The 24,475-nt window shown below is 38.6% G+C and overlaps 2 protein-coding genes across 4 annotated transcripts in view; both read right to left on the bottom strand.

The window, feature by feature from the left end:
* Window positions 1–963, bottom strand: part of tspan33b (tetraspanin 33b) — a 29,729-nt gene extending 28,766 nt beyond the window's left edge. The window contains exon 1 of the mRNA XM_007250498.4: window positions 603–963. Within this exon, the coding sequence (XP_007250560.1) occupies window positions 603–698 (96 nt within the window). The 5' untranslated portion in view covers window positions 699–963. The remainder of the gene's footprint in view (window positions 1–602) is intronic.
* A 3,004-nt stretch (window positions 964–3,967) lies between these two features.
* tspan9a (tetraspanin 9a) overlaps window positions 3,968–24,475 on the bottom strand; it is a 320,549-nt gene continuing 300,041 nt past the window's right edge. For all 3 annotated transcript variants that reach the window (XM_022679616.2, XM_022679617.2, XM_007250499.4), the window contains 4 exons: window positions 16,208–16,309; window positions 15,749–15,880; window positions 12,739–12,822; window positions 3,968–10,357 (listed from right to left, as the gene is read on the bottom strand). In XM_022679616.2, the coding sequence (XP_022535337.1) occupies window positions 10,286–10,357; window positions 12,739–12,822; window positions 15,749–15,880; window positions 16,208–16,309 (390 nt within the window). In that variant the 3' untranslated portion in view covers window positions 3,968–10,285. The remainder of the gene's footprint in view (window positions 10,358–12,738; window positions 12,823–15,748; window positions 15,881–16,207; window positions 16,310–24,475) is intronic.

The raw sequence follows: 24,475 nt of genomic DNA, 5'->3' as shown, positions 1-24,475 counted from the left end.
CAAACAATAGCAGTGTCAAAGCAGTGTCAAATAAGGTCTTCAGGATTGGCCACTGCACTCTAGATAACCTCAATCTCCAAAGCAGGTAGATGGCCAGTATTAGCAAGTAAACAATAGTCTAAACATATAATTCTCACCAGCAAGAAGTAGAGATCATGGATAATAATAACATGATTTATCTGCTTTTTTTCTGCTGGAAATCCTCCTCATCTCATGAAGCACTTTGCAGTTTTGCAGCAAATTTGTTATTCCTGTTGTAAGGCTTTTCATGTGCAAAAACAGGCCAGTGCAATTGTATGTAAATCTGCAGCTAAGCAAAAAAAAAAAAAAAAAAAACACCCTGATCAATAGTGGGTTGTAAATGTTAAAACATTAAAAGCAATTGGGCATTGTAACCGCTACTGCAAGGCTACGATTTTGCACACAGGAAAGTCTCTAATTTGCACTCTAATGTTTTATTCATGTAATATAAATATACGGTGTAAAAATACACCATAGAGCTTTAGAGCTTGTAGTCCGCTTGCACTTTGGAAACATTTTGTTGCTCAAAAACACATTTGGAACTGGTGGTTGGGGGCTAAGAGCTATGTGGCTTCACTTACCCAAAATAAGAAGCTGAAGAAGAAGAGAAAATATCGGATCCAAGGATTGATAAAGGAAAAGGTTTCTGCCCTGTTGAGATTTAAGTCCCTGTCCATTGTGATGTCAAAAATCAAAAGTAATAAGTAATTAAAAAAAAAAAAAAAAACTGGACTAAGCGTATATTTCGCCCCCCATGCAAGCCAGCTGCCGTGCTTCAGTTTGAGCCCACAGCCTATAATGGAAGGCAGCAGCTGTTGCACCGTGTTTGCTAGTGTGCTCCAGAGCCAGAGAATCACCTTACACAAAACATCTCTCTAGCCTGGCTGCTGGTGAATAGTCCTGAAGCTTTGCTGCATTGTTATACTGTTACCACAGCCTGCTAATGTAGACAAAATGAAGCCAGTGATGCAAGCATGAGCACACAGTCAAACCTGGCAGGCTGTGGATTTGATTTCTGTTCCTCATTTTGACAGCCAAACGCATAGCTTTGTGCTCTTATCGGATCACTGGGCTGAGCTACCTCTAACAATGCAGAGCTTAAAGGACCAAATATTCTTTACTTGTTTTTACTTGTGTAAATAAAATAAACACTTAGTCCAATTAAGGAGTAAATTACGAAGTCACAGAAACCAACATCTACGACATTTAGTATAGTACATTTCATAAATCATGTGTTAAGCCTGAGTTGCATTGGTCCAGTTTGAATCTTGACCCAGAGCTTATCTCCTATCTGGGCTGAGTGCTGCATGTTCCAACACCCCGGTTGCCGAGTATAATATGCTAGCCGTGCTTGAGTTGCATTGGCTGAGCTTCACTTTAAATCCAGGCCTAATGCTGGCTCAAATGCTCATATCCGGGCTGAGTGCTGCATGTGCCAAAACACCCATTTGCTGAGTATAATATGGCGATTGACCCTTGCTGTCTTGGCCAGCTTTCCAGTTGCCGAGTATAATATGCCAATCTGAGTTGAATCTAGGCCTGATTCTGGCTAAGATGCTCAGAATCAATATCCTGGCCGAGTGTAATATGAGAATCGGCCCAAGCTGCATGTGCCGACACCCCAGTTACCAAGTATAATATGCAAATCTGCTTAAGCTACTTATTCCAGCACACTGTTTGGCATCTATAAGTAAGTGAAGGGAGGACAGAAACAAAAGTAGCAAAAGTCTCTGAATGCAACCAAGGAGTGTTTCAGCCTGAGTAATTCAAGGTGACCTAAAACATCAAACTGTATTTCCCTGAAAATAATCGAATAATGATAGTTCGGCACACAGAGTTTTCAAACTTTAAACAATGATGTACCTTCTTTAAAAGAAAACCCCACATAAATCAAACCAGAGCTCTCAGGTTTTAACGTGACATAGGTTTGGGCGGATTTTTTTTGTACCCAATCTAAGATCTAATCCAGAAAAAGAAGGAGCCTAGGAAGGATAGCACAACATTTTTGTAATAGCTGTGAATGACTTAATGATAGACTTTCTGAAACGTTTTGTGAAGAGCAGACTTTGGCACTCACAAATATGTAATATTGGATAATAAATAAATGTCAATGTATAATATTTCTCTTTATCTACTTTTGAAAATTTGATTGTTTTTTGCAGATGTATATTTATGCAGAAAAAAATAACAAAATACAATAAAATAAAAGGATTCACAAACTTTCAAGCACCACTGTATAAAGCTATGAAAACCGTTTTTTTCTTCAACAAACCCAATATACAAGAAAATATTTTTTTCATGCTGAGGCAAAATAACCGGATTGTAAAACTAATAGGCTGGTAAATGATGAGTGTCCTTTTTTTCTAAATAATCTTAAAATGAATTATGTGACTGACTTTTGTCCAAATCCCCATAAGAAAGACACAAGTAAAGAGTTAAAGCAATAGTGAGAAATTGACAAGGTGTCCAGGTTCGGACAGAGTAGGTTTAAACTGAATTTGAACTTAAAAAATAAAATGGGCTATTCAGTGGTGACCTCTATGCTGCAACTGAACTGCAGTTTAAGACTAGAGTTTATATACATGAAGGGAACTGGCCCAAATCTCCCATAATGAGTTGGGAAAGCACATATTGGGCCAGTAAACAAAAACATGATGTAGTTCACTTAAAACCATTGGCTTTATCTGACTGCCTTAATATTGATGGTGATTGTTAAAAAGATAAGCTGACAGCTTTGAGATTGTGATGAATTATTCATGCTGTATTGTGATCTTCTTAATCACAGAGACTTTTATATATGATAAAAAATTATCCAGAAAATTACTTTAAAAACAAAGAAACTGGCTGAGTTATTGATACATTATAGGAATGAGGGAAATCTAGTCTGGAGCGGCTAGTGGTTATGTAGTGTTTAAGAGGTAAATGGCCAATATATATCTAAGTCCCTCCTTTCTATCTAAAAAATCTCTTAATATGTCCGGTCGGTTAGTGAAGTGCATTCTTGAACTTGACCTTGCTTGATTTTGAACAAAAACAGCCTGAGGCATGATACTCCGAAATATTGATAATACTTTAAAGCTCCACTAGGTAGGATTGAGATTTTGTGCTTGTGGGCTCCCCCTACAGCTGTAGAGTTTAATAAATGTTTCAGGCCGATTAGTTTCTCTTTCTCGTTTTCTGGCTTTCAGTCTCTTTCCAGCTTCTTCCAGAGTGTCTGTATGTTAGTTTGTAAAGAATGAACCAGTAGTCTTTGTACAACTGTTAGAACTAAAGGTCGGAAAGCAGGTTGCATTTCTCGAGAGCGTTGGTCGCGGCCGCCCCGGAAAACTTACAGAGTCTGGTTTGAGCTCAGAGGAGCTCCGGCACAGACACGAAAGCACCGCTAATCCTGCTATTACACATCAATGCAGCACTGCAGTGAGTTTCAAGCTGTAATTTTACTTCTTTAAAAAGATCAAAAATCAAGGAAATCCTACCTAGTACTGCTTTAAGCAATACCTTCTTTTTTTTTGTTTATTATTGACACTGACATTTGTAAATCATTGTTATCCTATAAACCTGTATATCCACAAGGAAAAGGCATATAAAGGCTATCTCAATGGATAGCAGCATTTTAGATAGATACTTGCTTAAAATATTTATGTCCAGAAACCCTCATAATATTGTTGTAGTAATTAAGTCTGGCCTAGGTCATAAAACTATAAACTTGTGGTCTCTGACTGTGTCTTTTTTTATTGGTCTTATCTTTTGACCAGAATAGTCTAAAGCTTCTCTCTATGGTAACATTTGTTAGACCTGACCACTCCCGGTCTCTGTTTTGATTTGGACTCGATAACTACATGTCTTGGACATGACATATCCTGGTCTTGGTTTGTATAATGTCATATGCAGTTGGTTTATGGCTTTACTACACATGTTATTCTTGTAAAACAGACAGAAATATGTGCTCAATGAATTCTAATAACTTTATTTAATAATTACATGGAGCTAATACAAAATGATCAATAAAAAGCCTGAACAGAGCGCGTTTGCATAGAAGAAAAAGTGTTTTGAAAAAAAGCCAAGATGAAATGGTACATAAGTTAGATTAACCAGTCAGTAAAGTTCAGTAGAAAAATAATGATGCACTCACACCAAGTGCTTACTGTTTCTAGTGTGAGGAAAAATAAGAAATCATCTCGTTGTGTGACTGGCTTTAAACACTGCTCTCGCTCTCTCTCTCTCTCTCTCACAGTCACCATGCGCCTTAACGGTTCATTTCAGCTATTTGTGTCTCTTGTGGACACTCACACTTGTGGCTCTTCATAGCAGGCCTTTATAAAGCAGTTTGGAACAGCTAGAGCCTCTGCCTGCTGCAGACACACAAAACCACTCAACTCAAGTAGATTTAGCAGTGGTACTTAAATAAAGTTAGTGTCTGCAATGGTGCATATTAAAAAAAAATATTTTGAGAATCAGTGTTTCAGAGAAAGTCAATGACTCTACATTATCATGGAATTTTGCGACACACTTTTCTTTATTTAAAAAATAGTAGAATTTAGTGCACCACCTAATATAGATATTTATAGTGCCTTACATGTAGCAAAAAAAAAAATAACTCCACAGGACAAAGTTGGGTTGACAAGATATTAGAACTGCCACCCACCATGACACTACATCAAACACATCACTCAAGAGCGTACGCTTCCACAGCTCGTATATGCAGGTTAGTGCCGGGTTTAGGACTGTAGTACAAAAATACAGATATGCAAAAAAGTGGTAGAAATTAGGTTACTTTCCACATCCCTTCTTCCTGAATCAAATGAGTCTATTCCAGAACATGGTTCAAAGAAAGGATGGAACAATTCAACTGGATATGTTTCATATGTTTACCCAAATCTGCTGATAAAATGCTTCCCTGCAACAGTGTCAGAATATGAATACAGTACCAACAAACAGCAACATGTACAGAACTGAGTTACCATACACTCTTGAACTGAAAAATACAAATGCAAAAAACAAGAGCTAATAAACAAATAAAAGATATTAGATACACAACAAATGGATACAAAATTGGTTTCAATGGCAGTTAAGAAAAGGACATACCAAAATATACAATCAGACAACACAAAAAAAAATCTGTGCAGGATGTGAATTCTGATATTTCTATGTTGGGCCGGTTTAATAATTAGCTTAGTGAGCAAAGTGAACTGATCAGCTATAGATTTTAGCAGGTGAAGCTATTGAAGGAGGATCAAGGGCTGCATTCACAAAAGTATCCTAGGAAAAAAAGAAATAATTTTCACATAGAAAAAGGAAAAATCTGTATTCTCAAAAATAAAATTCAATGTTTCTAACCTTATTTAACCTAATATCTTCCCTTTGGTCTGACACTGTAAGAGCTCAAAGATTGGCCTTTAAAGTAACCAGTTTAAATAGTTTTTAATAGAGATGGTTTAAGTACTGCTATTGTCTACATGAGGTAAATTAATGACTGACATTAGGCCACATTTAATACTGATTTTTTTTTGTCTTCTGCATTTTCACAATTTTGCCTTCATATGGGAAATTTATGGTATAATGGTAAATTCAAAATGGGTCTTACTGTGTTTGTGATGAGCAGCAAAATTACAGTTACATACAGGCTACATAACAAAAAAACAATAAAGAGAGAGCCTTATAAGTTGATATTTGAGAACCTTTCTAATAGAATGTTATGAAAATTATATGTTTAACGTATAATTATCTTTACTTTTTTTCTTAAGAAAGCTTTTATGAATCCAGCCCCAGCTCAGCAGAGAGACACCAATTCACAGTGGAGATGTGTGTATATTGTATTTATATGGGTATATGAACAAACTGTATTACACATTCAAAAGTGCCTTGCTTGTATACATTTAAATAAAGACACTTGTGAATGCACTGCAAGCATCTGCCCACCATAAATACTTTATATAGTCCCACTGTGAACAACAAGCATAAACTAATAACCTCTGCTGACCTGACGTTAAGGCCGCCAGATTGGAAATTCTGTTCTCATGATACTGAGCTCACCTCCGTACACAGCCAACACAGGGTGTGCTTAGAATAAAATAAGTAAAATAACATTGGAATAAAAACAGACAAAACATGACAACAAATGTACAAAAGAAAAAAAAAAAAAAAAAAAAAAAAACATCAACCAAAAAAAAAAAATAATAATATAACATTTATTCTAAAAGTAACAGGCATGTTCCCCCCCAGGATGTCTAATACTTCATTGCAGTCAGAAAAAGCAAGAATGTACGCACTTATGTATTCTCATCTGCTGGTTATACTGTTTTTGAGATGATTTTCAGTGATAATAGGTTCATTGTGAATAAATAGCGTTTGAATAACACAAACATGGATAAAATAAAGTATGAAAAAAAAAACTTAAGCAAACAAAGCTGTTAACAGATAAATCCACTTAACTATCATTGTTGTGTTAAAATCAGTAAAGCAACTGCATGAGACAGTGGGTTAAACCTTGTGTAATTGTTAGGGATGCACCAAATATTTGGCAACTGAAAATAAAGCACCTTTGGTCTTCAGCCAAATATGTGAAAGACCAAATAACTTGCAACAATCCATGAATAATTTATTTAGTCATATTAAATAAATGCATACTGTTTAATATTTTTAATAATATTATTTTTTTTTTCTGCAGTGCTAAAATTGCTACTAAAATTGGACTGTTGTGGTTGCTAGCTAGCTAAATGTCTTAAATGAATAGAACATCTCAAGTAAATTCATGATTAAAATAGTAGTACTGCTGTTGTAAATTTATATTTAAAATAGTAGCACTGCTGCGGTAAATGTATTGTGCTTTGTTGTCTCTCCTGGGATGTTAAAATGTCTTTTTAAATTGCATGTTTGTAATGTTTTTTCTTCTTTAAAAAGCAAGACAAAGATACATTTACAATTTTCATTATGTTACGTTTTAATCAAAATATCCAATTTTGGTGCATTCCTAGTAATTTTGGAGAACATATACAGTTAATATCTTTCAGAAATGAATTAAACTCAAATGAATTAATTGCATATAATGGCATATCAAGAACATGAGAGCAGGGCTAGTATTGTTTTGCCACGTACTTGGCAGGAAACACAAATACATAGTATCCACACTGATTCTCTAATTCTGTCAATCCAGTTTCAGGTTTGTTTGCATTAATGTTTTGTCATACAAAAAAAAAAAAAAGAGGAAACAAGAAAGATTTATTTTGGCCTATCCATTGTGTTCAATCAGCATTTGCTATTATTTGCTGCACAACAACTCACACATTCTCAGCATTCTGACATCCCCAAATGTTAGCAAGCAACAGGGTTACTGTGGTAGAGTTTTCAATGTTTCTCAGCTGTTGTTAATCATTACCCTCATGTCCTTTTCCTCTTAAGAACCTCAAATAACACATTTTTCTCATAGCAGCAATGCACAAGTGACAGCGTTCTTCTGCTCATCCAAATCAGAACCTGACTCCTCTCTGTTCTCTGCATATTCAGGATGAAAATCTGAACTGCTGGCCACCTCTGGTCCCTGATTGTTTAAAACCAATTCATCCAAAACTACAGTCAACAGTGAAAACCCCAGAAAGACGCGTTTCAGTGAGTACTATCATCATCAGCACATCACACTCATACAGTACTTTTTCTTCCACAATTCCTAGATTAACACTTAAGGAGCAGGTCACAGCTGTCTTGGTGCCAGGTTTGACAAGACAGGGAACAGTGTGATGACCCAACCCCACTCACACGCCCTCTATCCTTTGTTTTGCCAGGATGTCTAACCGCAATTGCAGTCTGGACAAAGTAATCCATGTCCTACAGCATGCAATTAAACGCCGCCACACTTTAAGCTGGTAAATGGCCTTTCACTTCAGGCCTTGTTTGCAGTCATGTCGGAAAAGCACTGCCTTTGATCTAGCTCCTACCACTCCCCTCGGAGCTGGGGGCTCTGGCAAAGATGACAGTCACGGGAGCAGGATCACCATCAGGAACATCGTAGAGGCGCAGATACAAAATCAGATCACCTAATAGGAATGTCGGTTGGAAACGCAAACAACCGTAACCTCTGTGTTGTGTTCTAGCCTTAAAGAAAATAACAGAAAGAACAGAAAAACACTGGCTGAGATGAGCTGCAACAAAAAAGATCCCAGGCTCTTCCTTTCAGACGTACGATCAATGATGCACAAGCCGTCTGGAGCCACGCTTTGGCTTGTTGCGTAGTCTTAGTCTGAAAGCTCTGTGTGGGGTGCTCAATTGTTTGGCATCTCTGTATATGAGAGGATTTAATGTGACTCAGAGATCAGGGCCAGAATCAGAAGATTTTGTAAAAGTTGTGTAGTGGGATCTGTACACAAATGCACACCTTTCCATGAAGACACAATGTAAATGCACATTAATGAACATAGGCCTGACTGATATGGCACTGCTGTAGGGATGCACAAAATATCAATGTATATATTGGAGCATTGTGATGTTTTGCAACACTGTAATGATTTTACTCTTTTTCTGCATGCCTCCTTCGATACATGTGAAGAAAGACAACGCCTCCTTTAGAACTTGCAGCAATGCAGCATCACTATGCAGTCACTGTGCTCCAAGGTAAGTGTGAAAACCCCAGCTCTGATATATCAGCCAACAGAAGATTCACAGTGGGAGGGGAGAGAGCACCGTCTACACAACCAAGAGAAATTGTGCTCGCTCAAGATCCTTGACATAGTGTCAATGTCTATCTTGGATCCTAACAAAAACATATGGAAAACTAATGAATAGTTTAGTGGCAGACATTGTTTTTTTTTTAGGTGTTGGGTTTAACCCATGAGCACTAGATGGCAGTGTTGTACTCTGTCTATGGATCCTATTGATCTTATTGTCTAAAAACATTTATTTTACTTAAATTACATGAATATGATTGTTTTTATACTAAATTTGATCGCACATAAAACATTATTATAAAGTATTGGAGTATAAATCTCAAAACTTTGTATCAGAACCCCTGTAGCATAATGCGCATTACATTGTATCGTCAAGTTCTTGCCAATACACACTCCTCCGCTGCTGCAACCAACTGTCAGGCAGCAGCAGAAGCTCTGGGCTGCAGCTTTAGGCCATCATATCGATGTTGAGCATGATGGAGCAGAAACTAATAGCTGCCAATGCTGAACTCTGGCCTTCCGTGAGCAGAAATGGACAACCGGAATCCATCTTTCAAACCTCAGCTCGTTCTGTGTGCTTTCTGTCAGTCACTCCCTCTTTCTGTCAGGCTCTGAAAACTCGCCAACACTGGCTCTGAAACATGCTGTGTATGGAAGTATTGTGTTTATCTGATGTTAGACAGGGATATAAATATGATGTAAGTTGATTGAGTGATCTTGTTTGAGTATCTTCATGGCAGGGTGATCAAACATACTGAAAAATGGCTCAAAATATCCACAGCTGTCTGTCCTCCTTTATCTCAACATAAGGCTCATTTCTCGCCAGCAATTTCCTACCCATTAGCAACCTCTCTCAAATTGCCCGTCACAAATCTGAACATATGAGCAAATGCAGCCTTGAATACACTAGCTTGAATATGCTAACATCTCTGATCTTCATATGCACCTACCCAGCCATCTCTAAAGATTAAAGGGGAAGAAGGGGCTAAAAACAAACCAAAACAAACAAATTGAGGGGAGGGGGGACAAACAACATAGCCTTCTGCTAAAATGACAAAGGTTTCCACCGAGTAGAAAACTGCAGCATGCTAAGATGGAACCTTTTATCATTTCTGTTGCTGAGGGGGTTCGAACATGTGTGAACAACACTTCAAATGCAGACCACCCAGGGGGTGGCACGGTTATCAGTCTTTTAAGTCTTGTCCTTGCCTTGCAGGGTGGGAATTATGCATTAGTAAAGCGACACAGTTTTACTGTAGTCATGATATTCTCCATTTCCTGCAATGTTAGTTAGTCCAAGCGTACAAAATAAAGGTTCTACAGGAGCTGGAAAAAGACAGGGAAACAACCACCCCAGAGTTTTGAAACCAAACAGTCGGAACTCCTCCTTCCTCTCAGTCCCTCTTTCTCTTTGGCAGATGAGTGGCGTTGGGAGAGAGAAGAGAAGGGACGTGTGGCTGATGTCTGTACAGGGTGGTTTTGGGGTGGTGAGGATGGGGAATAAGGTTAGGACTTGGCCAGTGGTGGTATACAGCGGATTAGGAGGGGTCTCCAGTTTTAGTCCAATGATAATGCAGAGGAGCCCCTCCTCAGTACTGTGGGTCGGGCTAGGCGTCGTATTTCTTCCCTGTTCTGTGGATCTGGTGGAACAGCGTCATGGAGAAGGCCATGCCCAGAAGCTACAAAAACAACAGAGAGAGAGAGCAAGAGAGCGAAATGAGAACACAGACCTTAAAAACAGTATCTGCTTCAAATGAAAAACATTATATCACAAATTATTATAAATTACAAAAAAAGTACATTTGGCAAATATGGGTTTCAAAGAACACTCACAAATATACAATTGCCAGCACTCATTAACATTCTTAGTGTGAACACGTGATTATCATATTTTTATTTACAGACTTTGTTGTACCCCTCCCCGTCTAGAGGATGGACAAGTAAAGCTCAGGAGTTTCCAACTTGTACTCTTTTATGAGATGAGTATGAGCAATGCTTCATAGAAAAGGGTAAGTATAAACACAATTGTCCATGCCGGTAATGTGTTGCACTTACATCATTACACTGCTCAAACACAGTGCACAGACTCTAGTGTGTGTGTGTGTGTGTGTGTGTGTGAAGGAATGTTTGTCCTATGGGGGAAATTTGTATGATAATTTAACAAAAACTGTACATTGAATCGGTAAAAATATCATATTGTCTAAAGCTGCTCTACAGATTGAGTGTATGCCAAATTTCACTGTTTTAGCTTAAAAAAGAAGTGACCTGTAGAGCTGTTTGAAATTGCAGACAGTTCTGACATTGTTTTATGGGACAAGTCTACTGTGGGGGGCTATCAACTAATGCACAAGCTACTAACAAATCTCCAAAATGTCAAATTTACATAAGAAACAAACTTTATAACTTCCAACCAAAAAAGAACCATATTTTGAAAGGTTCTGTAGGCAATTAAAATCAGTTTTACAAAGTATCATTTAAGTTTTCACAAAAATATCCTTTACTTATTCCTGCAAGAGTGATGGCGTGCAGCAAGGGATCTGGGAATGTAAATAGAGCACTACAACACATTTAAAACCAGTCCTTATCTCACGAGGACCAGGGGAAATTGGCCTTCCCTCACATGGGTGGTTTGAGGGCAAGGCGAGCTATCTTTCTGTCCTCAGATGAAGTAATGTGTGCTGCATAGAAACATTATGTCAACGAGGTAAATTGAGATGCACTGTAAAAATGCAGCTGCTTTGAAGTTTCCATTTCAGGCTGACCTGGATCCTCACATCAAACAGTGTGTGCAGTCTGCGTCTAACAGCCATTATCTTAAAAAGGCAGAGTGGGGGGCCGTGTTTTCATTGCCTGAATAGGGCGTATGCTTTGTTTGTTTGGGGGGTTATTTCTTTATATATAGTATTTTGTTTTTACAGATTTATTTGATCAACATTCCAATACTGAGGTTTTGTGGTATGTATGTGCCTTCTTGAGATTCTGTGAAAATACAAAAACAATGAAATATTCACTGTAATGTATGTTTTTTATGAAGGTCAGGTGTTCTCTTACAGTATTCAACCTATAGATGTCTAGTAATTAAACTTGAAAAAATTAATAACAAAAAGGACTACTTTCAAGAAATTGTAATGGTTTGTAGATCATATTAAAGGCATCATTATAGAAGCTGCAGTGGGTGGTGCTTTCAGTGAAGGATAAAGCTGTTCAGGGTATTTTTTTTAATAAAAAAAATATTATTAATAAAATAAAAAATATGTATTTTTTAAGCGAGTATTTTATTGCATATATGTGTTAATGCAGGAGTAATAAAAAAAAAAAAAAAAAAAAAAAAAGATGGTTCAGGTGTTTTGTTACATTGAAACATGTGGCTAGCTAGGTTTATGTCCATACTAACTATTGAGTTTAATAATTGAATAATTCTGCATTTCGATAAAGGGAATATGACAATTGTTTTAAACAAAAGAACATGAATATTTCATTGTGTATTTTCATTTCTGAAAATATTTTTCTCTGGAAACCCTGCTGCTTACACACCTGTATGAACGATGTGGACGCTCTTGTTAGGAGTCATACATGATATGGGCCAGTGGAACTGAAATCTTATGGATAATAAGGAATGAGGTTGGGTTTAGATAATCAGATATTGTGACTTTACTAATGCTCTTGCAATTCCTAAATGCCATCAAATCCATACACCAGTGTTCCCAAATCTAGTACTGTCCAGTACTCTACCCTCTACCCACTCTACCCTCTACCCTGTCCAGTAGAGAGTTACTCCAACAAAAGCAAAAAAAAAAAAAAAAATGCTTTCATATCATTCATACACCGGTGTAAGCAGCTAATGCCCCCACAGTATGGGTATAAAAGTCTGTCTAAGACTGTACACAATCTCACACACTGTTTTCAGCTGACTGTGCTACTGCTGCTCAAACAGACGTCAATATTTCAGCACAGCAGCGTTACACAGCAGGCAACAAGCAGAGCTCATTACCTCCAACCTCACACATCGAGGGATGGAGCCCAACACACACCTCACACACAAAACACACACAAGCATTACCTGGACAACCAAGATGCACATGCCAATAGTTCCCAGAAGGTGCTTGTTATCATCCAGCCACTCCTCCACCTTCTCAAAGCAACCCTGCAAAAAACAACACAAATATGGTTTTATTTTTGGAACAAACTCATTTTTTAATATTAATGCTTTACCTACAAATACATTTTCATTGCAACTGTTGCCAGGATAGACAAGTTGTACAAAACACTCACAACAAAACAGTATTAGGACAGCGTTGGTACTGTACCTAAAAATACTTTTTCGTGATTATTTATTTTATTTATAATTACCAAAGGGTTGTTATTAATATGCGAAAGACTCCCATAGCTCCAGTGACCGTTGCATTGAATCAAATGATGGTTTTAGATATTATTCTTTATGACTTTCTAACATTGCTGTAAAAGAACACATCTATAGCTGGAGTATGGGCTGGTGGTGTCTTGATACACATAGCTAACATATGCCTATGAGGAGTGTACTTTTCTCCCTGTAGTCTGTAGTCCGAACAGTGGGTAGTCTGTCCTTGCTGTGGGTTCGCTAGATTCATTTTTGCTACACTTCATGAAATATTGACAATATTGAGTACTTTATTCGCTCCAGGCAGCTGAAGGTATTGTTCAATACCTGTGTGTACTGAATTGAGAGGCTCATAGTGAATGATGGAATATGATGTGCTGTATTGTTACATTTCTACTTTAAACATTAAACCATACAAATTTGTAAAACACAGACAACTGACCATGACAAAGTGGTTAACCTTTCACATGTTTGCTGTTATGGTCTTTATTCTCAATCTAGCAGCCAAAACAGTCACTGAAATGGAATGGAATGCAACTCAAATGGAATGGTGCTGGTCTTTTTTTTTTTTTTGACAGGTTAACAGCTTGTTTACAAAAAAAAAAAAGGTAAATGTCTGGCAGCTGGGACACCAGAAAATGTCTAAAAAAAAACAATTGACTGGAATTGTATGGAACATTACTGTTCAGACTTTTTTTTAAACAATGTATTTTTTTGGTAACTATACAAACACTATACAGTATGTCAAATGCTTGTGTCCAGTAATGAATAGTAAATTATAGATTTTTGCAGACATTTTTTTAAACAATTTAATTTCCTTTAATTTTGTGATTTTTTAATTTTTTTTATTTAGTGAACCATTTGACTGTTTTTTTTTCTGCAGTGAAGTTACCTCTATGTGCACTATGTCTAATGTTTGGGGACTATAACAGCTCAAATGTGACTTCAATTAAACAACCAATAGAGCCACTAACCTGCAACTCGAATTGAACGTTTAATCAAATACAACACTTAGCTCCAGGTAGATGATTTGTGACCTTCTTTATATGGACATCTACCGGAATAATTATGTGCTATACAGGAAATATTTCCTCATTTTACCTTTGGCACTGAAAGAGCTCTGAAATCCCAGGTGTGTCTAACAGCTGAATACGCAAGTCCCTGGCTGAGAGCAGAGAATATGAAGAGGCCGATAAAAGAGCTCTATAGACACTGTTCCATCTTAGCTGACTGCGAGTAACTGTGGTGTCGGACCACTGCAGCTGAGATACAGCATGAATACAGAATGACTGTGTGATATGACATACTGGCTCATGATGGACAGGGACAAACAATAGAGAGGAAAACACAGCTTTCACTCGAATAGCTCACACTAGACACAATGTACCGGCTTCATTTACAGGCAGTCAAAGTCCCAGATGAAAGAGATCCTGTGTGTTCGTGTGTGGTATACAGAAATGTAGGCAAACACACAAACATTACTGTGTGGCAAGAAATAAAAAGCAGTTACTGCCTAGAGCTTCTCTTCTTAACTTGAAAGGATAGTCTCCCAAATCTCTGCATGTATCTTCATTCATTATTAAAAACTTCTCAATGCCAGCGAGGACTAAAAGAACCTTGCCCTTTCCATGACTATAGCAGGATAAGGTGTAAATGTAAATGAGAGAATAAATCACTGATGGCACTGCAGGCTACACAACTCGTTGTTAAACCAACACAAAAATATCAGCCAAGAAACATCAGCTAAACGGTAATCTCGCAGTGCATAACCTCAAACATAGCATACAATTACTATTCTGAGTGGAAGCAGCTTCTACAACGGATCAGAAACCCACATTAGAACTCTTTAGTTCACTATAAAACATTATAAATCATTACTTTTGTACTAAATGCAAACAAACTGGGTTGCTCCACTTTGGCATGGTGCATAGGGTAAGGAGCCGGCATCCTTTATGTAGCATTCATTTTAGGTCAAGAAACCGGTTTCTATATTAAAAAAAAAAAAACTAAGTTCCAATGATTTTTATACTGAAAGTAAATGTTCTTTTTAAACATAATTAATAAAAAAAATAATTAGCCAAATTAAAAATATTGATTTTAAACCAATTCATGTAATGAATGTTCTTGCGTGGTTCTGACAACCTTGAGAATAAATGTAAAATAAATGATAATTTGCAATAATTTCTCATTCTCTGTTTTGAATGTTCCTCTCAAAAAGTCCCTGTTTGAAAGTTCATGTCGCCCTAACAATTCCCCCTAATCCTCAACCCTAATAAGAATCAAGACACCACCCTACCTTGATAGATACCATTATTAAAAGATAATCAAAGTCAGTGATTTTAATTTTATGACTGTTCTATTTTAGCAATCCCACTGAACAACAACAACCAACCTGTCCGCATCTTAGCTTGACCTTATCTTCAGACTGTAGTCTATTTGCATAAGAAATTGTATTCATATGTTCATATACCAAAACACATCTGTAAATAATTTCATATGAGCATCTGCCACACGCCATAAATAGATATGTAAATGCAAATGTATTTAAAATGTATTTAAATCCAGAATTTAAATCTTAGGATATCATACATAAGCTGTACTAAATACCCTTGTAAGCATTTTTCCTTCATAATCACACAAGTATATATTTTTTTCCCCCTAAAACTATACTTTTGTGTGCTGCAGCTCAGCTGTCCCAGCTTGGTTTACTTACCCGCTTCCAGAACTCATTGGTGACATTTCGACCACAGTCCTGATAGTGCTCCTGGCAGCAGCGGTCCGGTACCACCTTTTCCTTGAGAGCCTCATGCCAGTCTGTGAAACCAGTGACACCACAGCACTTCCACTGCACCATGCCAAGAGACAGGAGAGAACAGTCAGAATGAGTGAGTGAATGAGTGACAAAAGAAAATGCTAAAAGAACAGATGAATGCAGTCTATCTTAACAGCCTTTTTGTGAGATTTTTTTTTCTCTTGTAGATTAATTAGATGTTATATGCAATATATTAAGCTACAGACTATGAGCATATGATGTTATCCACTATGCTATTCATTGAATTGGCTGACTATAAATGTGTGATTTTTTTGTAAGGTTTTGCTAAAGTTTTTTTTTTTTTTTCCCAAATATAATATAATATTCTAATTTGAGAGATAATGCACAGTGGAAATGCACCTCAGCTTGAATGATGTTCCAGGCGTTCCTCAGGCCAATGTTGTTGTCCGAGTAGTAGAGAGCCAGGCCATCTTTCAGATCCTTCTTGGCATTTTCACTGACCTGAGGAGCACAAGATAGCTTGGATTAAACCACCACCAATCTATCAGCAATTAGCAATAGAGAAGAAAGATGTCTGACAGGCAGAAAGAGACACAGTTCTGTACATAATATATAAAGCTTTGTGGTGAAAAATGTTGGCTTCCCCGCTCTAATACATCTCCGTAATCTGGTGCCCCTCTTGACCACTATATTAAATTAATGTTATTAGCCAAGCAAGTGATGGATCGCCCCAGCCAATGCGTAGCTCTAAAGTGGGGCACAAGCTTTGTGGGTGGAAGAGGGTGGATGTATGATTATCATCATACCGGTTTCCTCTGGCATCAGTATTGTTTCAACTTGACTGGGTGCCAAGACATGATCATGAAAGATAAATATTTAATCAGACGTCCTAATGAGATACAGGTCTATACATCAGCTGCTTGATGGTCACTGCCTTACAGCTTTCAAACTACAGTGGAGGATGGAAGGCACTTAGCTTGGAGATGGGGGGTGATTACTGTAGGAAATGGCAGTGTAAAAGTGCCAGCCATGGTAGAGTTATTTCAGGGGAAGCAATATAACTTCAAATGAATGCCTTTAGAAGATTCTCTTCAAGACAGGCTCCTGGACTGAGCTATGAATTAGACAGGCTTTAATCTGTTCTTACATCTTTACCTTCCCTGTTAATCACAGACATATTAGAAATGCTTCATTTTGAGAAGAAGAATCAATTTGCAGTCAAAAATGTCTATGCTAATGCTTCAAATAAAACACTAACCAGGCTTAGAATTAATCCAGAGGCTTTTATTAACTTATCATCAATTTACTGCAAGATCCACTGCAACTTAGTCATTCTACAAATTGGGTGGTTGGGTGGACTTACATCTACAATATTGTATGAGAAAAAAAAAAAATCCAAACATTAAAGCTCACAATTCAAGTGTTCAATTTCATTAAGAGTTATACTACTTATAACTATTTTTCATTGGTCACTATTTATAGCCATGTCTACGTGTCTGTATTGGTCAACATTTCCATCTATTTTATTATTATTTTTTTTTTCAGAACAATATTCTCAGGATTATGGATGAGTGTACCTGTTTACATAAGATATGTATTCAAAATAAAAGCATTGGTTTATGGTAAGATAAACCAATGTGCATTCCTCATTTTAACCTACCACCCCATTACGATAAATTACATCCTTTAAACCATGGCAGCAAACAAATGCAAGTTTCAATGTTCTTCTTTACTGTTTATTTGTTGCTTTTTCAGATTAGGTAATGTCTTTCCAACTTAACCCAATCACCCCACTATGCAAAATACTGTAGGGAAACCCTTTTTTATTATTAATTGTGTTTAGTTTACACTATAAATGTGCCATTTTCACATAAAATAGACCACCCGGTTATGTTTTAATTTTAACACAGTGAACAAAATGGCAATATTAACATGAGTTGTATGCCTTCGGTAATGATTAACTTTTTATTTCTAATTTTCTCCCGTTTTTCTACCAACTTATCTGTGTAATTGTCCCACCACTTTAGCTGCAGGCAGCTATATATCCCCATTCAGTAAGCAGGACTCAACACAAGGCAACATAAAGACAAGCACTCGCCTCCTTTGACACGTGTGAAGCCAATCACCGCCTCAATCACCGGGTCTATACTTTATTGCACACTTTTATGTGTCAATAATTAGGCCAGCTCATTTGCACTGTAGGTCCTGTCTTGATAAAATAACAAGACTTTGTGTGTAATAAAGCAAAGATATTATGGGGTGCTCATTCCTGGTCCTGGAGAGCTACCACCCCGAAGATTTCAGATAACACACCAGTTCAGAATGTTTACATATCCCTAAAGGCTTAATGACCCGGATCAGGTGTGTGAGATCAGGGGGGAGGGCGTATACCCTGGAGGGTGGTACATTTCCAGGAGCAGAAATGAGCACCCCTGATTTAAGGGGTTAGCAGAGCTTTAGACGGTGACTCAGCAAGCTATAACACTGATGACAAGTGCAGGCTAATGATTCAAGACGTGTGTCTGTCTGAGAGAAGAAACTCTGCTCATTAGGATGGTCGATATTTCCGATGTGTTTATGTGCTGCGTTTGGGCTCCCGAGAACCCCACGGGCTCTGTTGAACCTGCTTCAGCGCCGAGACAAAGAGGGAGAGAGAAAAATGAGAGGTGGAGAAGCATCATCAATCTGCGGCGCAGAAGCATCTCAAAACCTCCACACTCAGATATTCCTTATGCTCATTATACACAGAGCGAGAGAGTCAGAACAGAGCAACACACACCTACACACAAACACACACACACACACACACGCACAGACAAAGCTCCTCTCTGCTCAAATTTATCACAGAATGCCGTAACCTCTCCTGCTGCCTGGCTGAAATACTGTGTTACTGGCCTAAAATGCATGGTAATGACTTCTTCACGACTGAGGAGAGGCGTCCCAATTACCCCAGTGCACACTGCTCTAATATGACCCACTTTTGGCTTGGGACCCATAAGGATTAGACTTACGGCATCATATCTCAAACAACAAAACAAAAAAAAAGAAAACATGCTGACACCGGCAGAGCTCATCTCTATTTTTTTTTTTTAGGTGAACTGAGCCACACTAGAGACGGATATGCATTATTAAGGGTCGCCACATGCGGACCGAAACATTCCGCTAAGACTGCATCTGAAGCGCCTCATTTGATGAAATGTATAATTAGAATCTTCATTATTATGCACAAATTGAATTAGCCAATTTCACAGACTACAGTACTGGTAACTGTGAATGGGTGGGTGGGCAGGGCCGGCCTGTCACTGTTTTGAAATGCTGGCCTATTTAGAAAACCATTCAGGTCGATTACAATAGCAGAAAACTGGTGGGCCGTTCCTGTAGCTTCCATTTATTTAGGTGAAGAACAATACAGTGCACGTCCAGTGATCTGTTTCATAGCTCAGAGCTGCCCTGAACGAATGCATACATCACTAATGTTTAAATAAAGCTTTCCCCACTGGGGCCAAAGTCAAACACAGTGCAAATCAAGCTCAGATAACTCAAGCCTGTGAGCTGCAGCAGACACATGCTTGCAATTGTTGCACGTTTGTTTCTTCTCAGTCATTCGTCTTGGTAGGGTCGGCTGAGCTCTTGCAGATTAGCAGATGTGTGTGTGTGTTGAGTGCTGTTTGGACAGCATGGCTTGTTAAAGGCCTGACCTGTGATCCTGCAGCAGGGGTTTTATCTCATTTTATTTAAGATGAACAGCACACTCATTACACCTGCCACCTCAGTCTAATGTGGAAGATCATTTGTCTCTAATTAAAGGCTAAATCCAAATCCAAAGTGTGCCCTCACTTTAACTCCTCGCTGTTAGAACTTTGACTTGCCTTTTACTGTGGTTAATCAATTTAGGAGATTTAGAACCATTTATAGAACACTTAAAAAAACCTTCTAATTAATGCATTTGTCTATTTTAAGTTGCACCCATTGCTGACACAGATGTACAAAAAATGCGAATCAGCACAGCTTGTCTAGCCCCTGTAGAGAATACTGGAGCACATAAACATACTGGAAACATCCCTAATGCCAGGTGTGGCCTAGAGGGGTATTATGCCCTTCAGCAATAAGCCGTGGAGCAGTCGGACTCTGTTCTCTAAAATGATAGATAATAAGTGGGTGGTGATCATCTAACATCCTGACCTCACTAACGTGTACCTGAATGTTATCAAATCCTCACAGCAATGTGTCAGACTAGTAGAAAGCTGGACAGTAGGTACAGTTACTCCATCAAAAGCAGTATAAACTGCCTAGTGTGGTCATACATTTTATATATCATTGCTGTCCAATGGAAAACAAGTATCTCCATTTTTGTCGATTTTTATTTATTTATTTTTTTTTTACATAATTTGAACATAAAACTGTCTCTAACAGCCTGTCACATTTTCTTGATAAATGGACCAATAGAAAATCTCCAAAATTACCTGAAATAAACTCTTTTTACATCAACTTCCATTGAAAGTTAAAACGTTTTTTTCTCTCTCTTGTAAAGGGTTGGGTTGGGTAGTCGAGTTTAATGCCACATCAGCTCGTCGGCTATTTCGTGGCAGGAAAGGTACTGTCTAATCACAAGGTTCTACGATCTAAGCCATCGCAAGGCAGACAGACACACAGACACATCCACTCACACACTCACACCTAAGGGGCAATTTCAATCAAGTTCCAATTAGCCTGAACGTGCCGTCATTGGACTGTGGGAGGAAACCGGAGAACCCGGAGGAAACCCACGCAGACACGGGGAGAACGTGCAAACTCCACACAGAAAGACCCGGGACGCCCCAGCCGGGAATCGAACCCAGGCCGTCTTGCTGTGAGGCGGAAGTGCTACCCACCGCGCCACCCCTCTCTTGTAAAGCTACTGTTTTGGAGATACATGTTTTTAATTGGACAGCGAAGATATGGAAACAAAACTTGCCAATTTGAATTTATTGTTCTATTGACACGCCTAAACTATCACATCTATGTACAAATCTGATGGTGGTTTAGTGAACACCATATTTGTAAAGGGTGTTGTAAAGGGCCTATACAGTTTTTCAACAAGATTACAAGAGAGCCAATCAGAACCAAAGACACTTACTTCGCAGTTGATGCAAATGGTTGAGCATCTTTGGTCAAAGGACAAAGGATGCCCACAAAGCAAGACAATGGTATAAGGACAATGCAGCTTTTTATGCCAATTTTTTCTTCGTTTGTAGGAATTAATGCTTGGCAGTTAGCAGAAATTGGCAGGGGTCAAGTTTAAGAGAAAACTGGTCATAGGCTTGCTAAAAATACAGCTTTTAAAAAAATCAAACCCCATTTAATTCCAAAAGACATTCAGGATCATTTAGCAGAATCTGGAGTGGTGGTGCATGGTTCTACTGTGCAGCCACACCTGAACAAACAAGCTCTTTACATCAGAAAATAAATGTGAATAAATAAAATACATTTTCCTAAAGCCCACCATAAACTAAAGTTGTTTGTAAAGTAAGGGAGATTGAATAAAAATGTCTAACAAATTATTTGAAAGGGAAAATTGATTTTTCAGTAAACTCTTTTTATGTTTTGGTCTCAAAGAGCCCCTTTGGACCCAACTCGTAACTAGTCACATCCTTGAACCTGTGCTACAACTGAACAAATAGAGATATATATTTTTTTCTGTCCATAAGAAATAATTTCTGAGTAGACATGTTGAGTGTGAATACTCTCTCTCAAGCTCTTTTCAATGGTTTTTATTTTAGAGCCTTGGGGGGCTTTAAAATTGTGTCACTAAAACACTGCGTCTGAGTGTGTGTCTGATTTCTCTGCAGACTCACAGAAAACGAACAGTGTTTGGAGTGTGTAAAGTGATGTGCGTGGAAAAAAGCCTCAGGAAAAAAATAGCCAACGGGTACGGACAAATATGGACATGGCCTGTGTATAGTCAATATACCAAAGAAAATAGAAAAATAACTAACTACATATATAAATAAATAAATTCACAACCATTCTACATTTCAGACCTTGAAAAGAAATATAAAATACAAAATAACTTTTTTAGAGGCAAATCGTGGAGTCTCGAGCATAGCACACATGCAATCAGAGGCCAAATCAAAGGCCTTGGTTGAATTACAGGCATTGGGAGTTGGAAACAATTTGTCTGATTTCTCGCTCTTTTCCTTTACTTTGCCACCTATTTGCATTCACATCAGTGCACCCTGCATCCGGCAGCTCTACAGGCTGCAATTTTCATTCGGAGAGTGTGTCCATGCTGTTAGCTAAAGACCACACACTCTGCCTTCTACTAAACCCCTGTCAGTCCCTCATCTCATTACACTGCACTAAATGTAGTGCAATAAATACCCCACGCTAATGACAAATGACATTTCTGCAGATATTTGGATAGCATGAGGCAAACTGTCGTGCAAATTGGCTCGGCATGCTGTTGTTGGTCTTTGAGTTTAGTAGCTGTGTTTGTTTTTGTCAGAATGCACTGAAAATAAACAAACAGACAACAGCGCGAGGGTCCCAAGAGAACACGAGCGGTAATCTTTCGCAAATCTCCTCAGAGCCATACACGGCCATGTCTGCGTGGATCAGAATGATGAACAGAACTACTGTAAAACTACTGTCCACTAAATAAAGCTATCAGCCATGAGAGGTCATGCATTACTGAGATTTTATACCAGTTAATTTACAAAAATGAGAAACACAATTTATTTATAATGCTTATTATATTGTTGTTGTCTTGCTTGTCTTTTTTAAATTGTGTAAAATTACAATAAGTAGACAAACAGAAATGCTCTAAAACAACTTGGAATAAAATCTTTTTAAATCAACTTAGAATGAAAGTGAAAAAGGTTCCTGAATTTTTTTTAATAAATGCCTTCAGCTTCTTTAAATTGCACCCATTGCTGACACAGACATGCCAAAGCACACAAACACACCTTTTCTTGACTCTAAGGCGAAGTATTGCCAACAGAATATGTGTGGGGCCAGAGGGGTATAAGGCCCAACAGCAACCAAGTTATAAAACACTGTTAGAACTATTAGCTCCACCCAGTACTTTTAGGATGAATTGGGTAGTTAGTAATGAGGTAGGATGGAACAACATTATCCATCCTGACCATACTAATGGAACGTAATTTCACCTGTGTACCTGTACTCATACATAATGACAATAAAAGCCTCTTGACTTGACTTGACTAATGGTCAATGTTTCACTAAATGTTCATTGTTGTCACTGATTAACAAGTGAAAAATGTAGTATTGAATGGCTCTCTGAATGACTCCCCTTTAGCTGTTGAATGGATCTCCACAGCTAAGAGCTTATTATATGTGTAGATATCACATGTGTGTAGTGTGCACAGTCTCGCTCTGCCACATTTTCAGAAATTCCACTGCTTCCGCAACATTAATGGCATTCCATTAGCTTCTAAACAGCACCGGTCACTGCACTACATTACCGGGCTGCCACTCCGGCCTAACAGCCATAGGAGCGCTACTCTGGTAATACCCCTCATCTGTCTGCGAGCCCCCTGCAGAAAGCCCAGCACTAGCGTGCTTTCCTCAAATCAGCTAATATGGCTTCATTTGGCCGGGGTCCTGCTCCACGCACGCTGGAATGAGGTCATAGGCGTAAAGACGGATGCTCTAATCTGGTGCCTGGCCTCCACCATCTGCTGCAGTCAGATGGCAGGTCACTACAGGGCCAGAGCGTGGCTCGATGTGCGTGTGTGTGTGTGTGTGTGTGTGTGTGTGTGTTTGTGTGTGTGTAATGGGCAACACCGTAATCCACAGCAGGCGTGTTTAGTGAGGTAGGGGATTGACTGTACCTGCATCTCTCCAATACACCTGCAGGCAAGACTAACATCACTGAGGCGAAGGAGAACATCTGTGACAGAATCAAATAAGAAGGGATTGTGACTGTCAGCTATGTTGTTGCCTCTAGCTCCTCATCCTCTTCTCCCACTCCTTGCGTGCGCTGAGTGCAAATGAAAGCGTCCATAATTAAGTAATCACCACCTAGGTTTGAAGTGTGGAAGGTGGCATCAATGCGTTCTGTTGATGGCCCTTTTATACGCTGCCAGTTTATCTTTTCCTCAGCCGTGATAATGAATGCCTTGTGATTTGGAGATCAAATGAGTGGCTGAATTAAAGATTCCTCTGATGGCTGACTCACAGAGGCCCGAACCGAGGCTCTAAAGAGGATGGGCGAGAAATGAAAGGAATTCGCAGCTCTGCCTGATGGATACAAATCTCTCCAAGCTCATATCCACGCTGCCCTGCTCTGCTCTGACCTTCTCTGGTCATCATATCTGTCTGATCATGCTGGGTTACGCAGGCCAGAATGTGACGGCATCTCGGTGAATGACACGGGTGATTATCTAGCCCCACTCTGTCCTTGACTGGCAGACAGCTGAGTGGCATTTAAAGGCTAATAAAGAGACAGATACATGGTAATCACTTTATCTTTCATTATGTGGAGAGAGAGAAAGATAGAATCATGGCCTAATCTGCACTGATGCGTTCTCAATGGATAGTCATGCATGAGATCTAACTGTGATGCTGAACGCTGCAGGCCTGCAGCAACATATATACAATATAACACACACACACATACACACTTGCAAACCCTTGTGCTTTGTGACAGAAGAAGAGTCACCACAT

The sequence above is a fragment of the Astyanax mexicanus genome, chromosome 9, assembly GCF_023375975.1.
Source record: "Astyanax mexicanus isolate ESR-SI-001 chromosome 9, AstMex3_surface, whole genome shotgun sequence".
Classification (NCBI taxonomy): domain Eukaryota; kingdom Metazoa; phylum Chordata; class Actinopteri; order Characiformes; family Acestrorhamphidae; genus Astyanax; species Astyanax mexicanus.
Note: the sequence above shows the minus strand (reverse complement) of the source record. Positions and strands in the feature narration are given on the sequence as shown.